General features: G+C 52.1%; 1 protein-coding gene across 1 annotated transcript; it reads left to right on the top strand.

The window, feature by feature from the left end:
• The first annotated feature begins 250 nt into the window (after positions 1-250).
• emilin3a (elastin microfibril interfacer 3a) lies at positions 251-2481 on the top strand. The gene is made up of 2 exons (XM_010774859.1): positions 251-340; positions 547-2481. The coding sequence occupies exons 1-2, from the start codon at positions 251-253 to the stop codon at positions 2479-2481; spliced, it is 2025 nt and encodes a 674-aa protein (XP_010773161.1).
• The last annotated feature ends 530 nt before the right edge of the window (positions 2482-3011 follow it).

Consider the following 3011-nt stretch of genomic DNA (forward strand, 5'->3'; position numbering starts at 1 on the left):
AGAACACGAGGAGCCACATCACACAGGACACGAGGAACCACATCACACAGGACACGAGGAACCACATCACACAGGACACGAGGAACCACATCACACAGGACACGAGGAACCACATCACACAGGACACGAGGAACCACATCACACAGGACACGAGGAACCACATCACACAGGACACGAGAACCACATCACACAGGACACCCACATCACACAGGACACGAGGGCCCTCATCACGCGGAACACAACCAAGAACATGATCAGGGACATGGGCTCGGCGGACGACCTGAGGATCACATCCCAGAAGAAATCCCCGCTCGTCCCTCTGGGGGTGAACAGCCTGAAGGTGAGACCATAGTTCTAATTCGTAAAAACATACTGAAGATCATTCTTGATCCTTACAAATATATATTGATATAATGCAATATTATTATTCTTCATTTATTTATTTATAATGTATGTCACTCGACACAGATCAGCAAAAGATTCCAGAGCCGATTGTACAGCTTAGCAAATGGCAGTAAAACTGTTGTATCTGTCTGATGCTCACAGCTTCTCTTTCTGTCTCTAGGCCAGGCTGTAGACAGTGAGACAGAGGATCGAATATATCGAATGGAGGAGGATGTGCAGCGTCTGAGCCGAGGCCTGGAGACCCTGAGAGGAACTGTGAACGGACTGGAAGAAAGTCTCCGAGCCTCGCTGAGAGAGGACGCCAACAGGATGCTGTCGGCGCTGCTCTCCGCTGCCCCCGGTGCCGTCCCCGCCCCAGCTGCTGCCTCCGGTCAGTCCACTGTCGGGTTCGTAGAGATTTCTTTGGGAGGCCCTGAGGCCGAGGGACTGGACGGCAGAACAGTGTTTCCAGGGCTTACAGAGCTGAACGGGAGGGTGGAGGAGCTCAGGACTGTGCTGCAGGCCAAGACATTAGAGCTGCAGGAACTCAAAGCAACAGTGACAGGACATGATGGAGCGCTGAAGAAGATGTCGGCAGGAATGATATCAAACTCCACGGTCAGTCTCGAAGGAGCGCCGCAGATAGCTATAGAGAACTTGATGGATGGCAAGCTGAGTGAAGCCAGGTCGGAAATCCTTGGTGGGTTTGAGGTGCGAGTGAAGAGCGCAGAGGGCAAATGTGAGGAGAAAGCTGGGGATCTGCGTCGTCAGTGCCAGAGAGAGCAGAGCGAGAGGCAGGAGCAGATGGAGGACACTCTGGAGGGAAGCAACACAGACCTCAGATCAGAGCTGAGAAACCTCCAGACGCAGATCCAAGGTTTGAAGGCTTCAGGGAACTGCTCCAGTAGAGTGGGTGGGCTGGTTGAACGGGTGCACAGGCTGGAAACATCAGTGGCAGGCCTCAACCAGTCCCAGGGGCACCTGAGGGTGGAGCTGGGCGGACACAAAGACCACATAGAGGGGATGCTGGAGGGGCGTCTGGGGTATCTAGAGGCCAAGCTCAATGTGAGCGGGGAGTCACAACACAACAGTTCTGAAAGAGGGAGTGTATTCCCTGAGGCAGGACAGGGTGTGGAGGCCAGGATGGAGGGTCGGCTGCTGGCTCTGGAGGACCGTTTACTGATGGCGTTAGAGGAGCTGGTTAACTCCACGTCCCCCGCACAGCAGGAGGGTCATGCTGTTCCCGCTCTGGAGACGGAGATGGATTCCATCAGAGAGAAAGTGGAGGTGGATGTGGATAGACTGCAGAGGCAACTGAGCAGCCTTGAGACCCGCTGCACCTCTTCCTCGACTAAAACACCGTCCGCCATCCAAGGAGACTCTGCCGCCAATCCATCAGAGGAGCAGAACGCGAAGGACGCACTGGACATGCAAGGGGATCGCTTAAAAAGGCTTAACGTCACCCTGCAGAACGTCCTGAAGCGTCTGCACCAGCAGGAACAAGCGGAGGGAGATTATCCCGTCCAGGGGGAGCTCACAATCCTCAAGTTCAATGTGCGCTCGGTCAACCACACCCTCAAAGACCTCCAGGAAACTCTGGGGACAGTCGTCCACCAGGTGGGACAGGCCAACAGCTCCTGGCAGACGAGCGAGGCGAGTCTGGCCAAGCAGATAAAGGGTGTGGTGCAGCTGGTCGGACATCAGGCCGCCATGCTCGGTGCAGGCGAGCGCCGACTGACCCGGGTTAAAGGGGAGCTGCAGGGCATGAGGAGGCGTCTGGCTGAGGAGGTGCGGGGCTGCCGGAGCACGGCCATGGGCGTCAGGAAAGAGGTGACTGAGGTCGGAGGGCGCGTTACCAGTGTGGAGGACCAGTGTAAGGGCCTGAGTTACCTGGCGGAGGACCTGGAGAGGATCAGGGAGGAGCTGGAGAAACAGTCGAGCGGTCTTCTGGTGCAAGTCAACGGGACGCTGTCCAGCCACGCGCAGCAGCTGTCGGAGCTCAGAGGAGAAGTGAGAAACTGCACGGCCCAGCTGGATCCAACACAACACAGTTCAGAGCCGGAGCCGAGGCGAGGAGACACCTTCGCTTTGAATTAGCTCAGTTCATACGGACAATACATTTTTTAAATGAATGAAAAAGGGGGAAATACTCTGCAGGTACTGGGGTTCACTAAAACTCCATCTTATCATTTGAATTGTAAAATACAAAGGTTTTGAACCTGCACTGAAATGAGGATGGCTTTAGTCGGCTTACAGTATGAAATAAAGAATGGCAGCTGCCTAATAACAACATCTTGAAATTGGTGCTAGAATGAACTCTAAATGTTACTGTACTGTTTCTGTAAAGCTTTCCAAAACATTTTGTATGAACGGTTGTTTACATGTTTAGGTTTTTGTATTGATTTTTCTTATGTGTAGACGAGTTGTGTATTATGTTTTTATATTGTTTAAGTTCTTGAGTATACTTTTCTATTCTGATTGTAATACTGCATAAAATGTTGGCGTTTCAATACTGACAATCAAATAAACATGTTTCTTTAATACTTGTGTTTTCTTGGTACACAGCATGTCCAGAAGAAGTGTTGAATACATACAAACAAATGTATTGAGGTTTTGTGGTCCAACCC

The sequence above is a fragment of the Notothenia coriiceps genome, unplaced genomic scaffold (assembly GCF_000735185.1).
Source record: "Notothenia coriiceps isolate Sejong01 unplaced genomic scaffold, NC01 NC01_scaffold00014780, whole genome shotgun sequence".
NCBI lineage: Eukaryota > Metazoa > Chordata > Actinopteri > Perciformes > Nototheniidae > Notothenia > Notothenia coriiceps.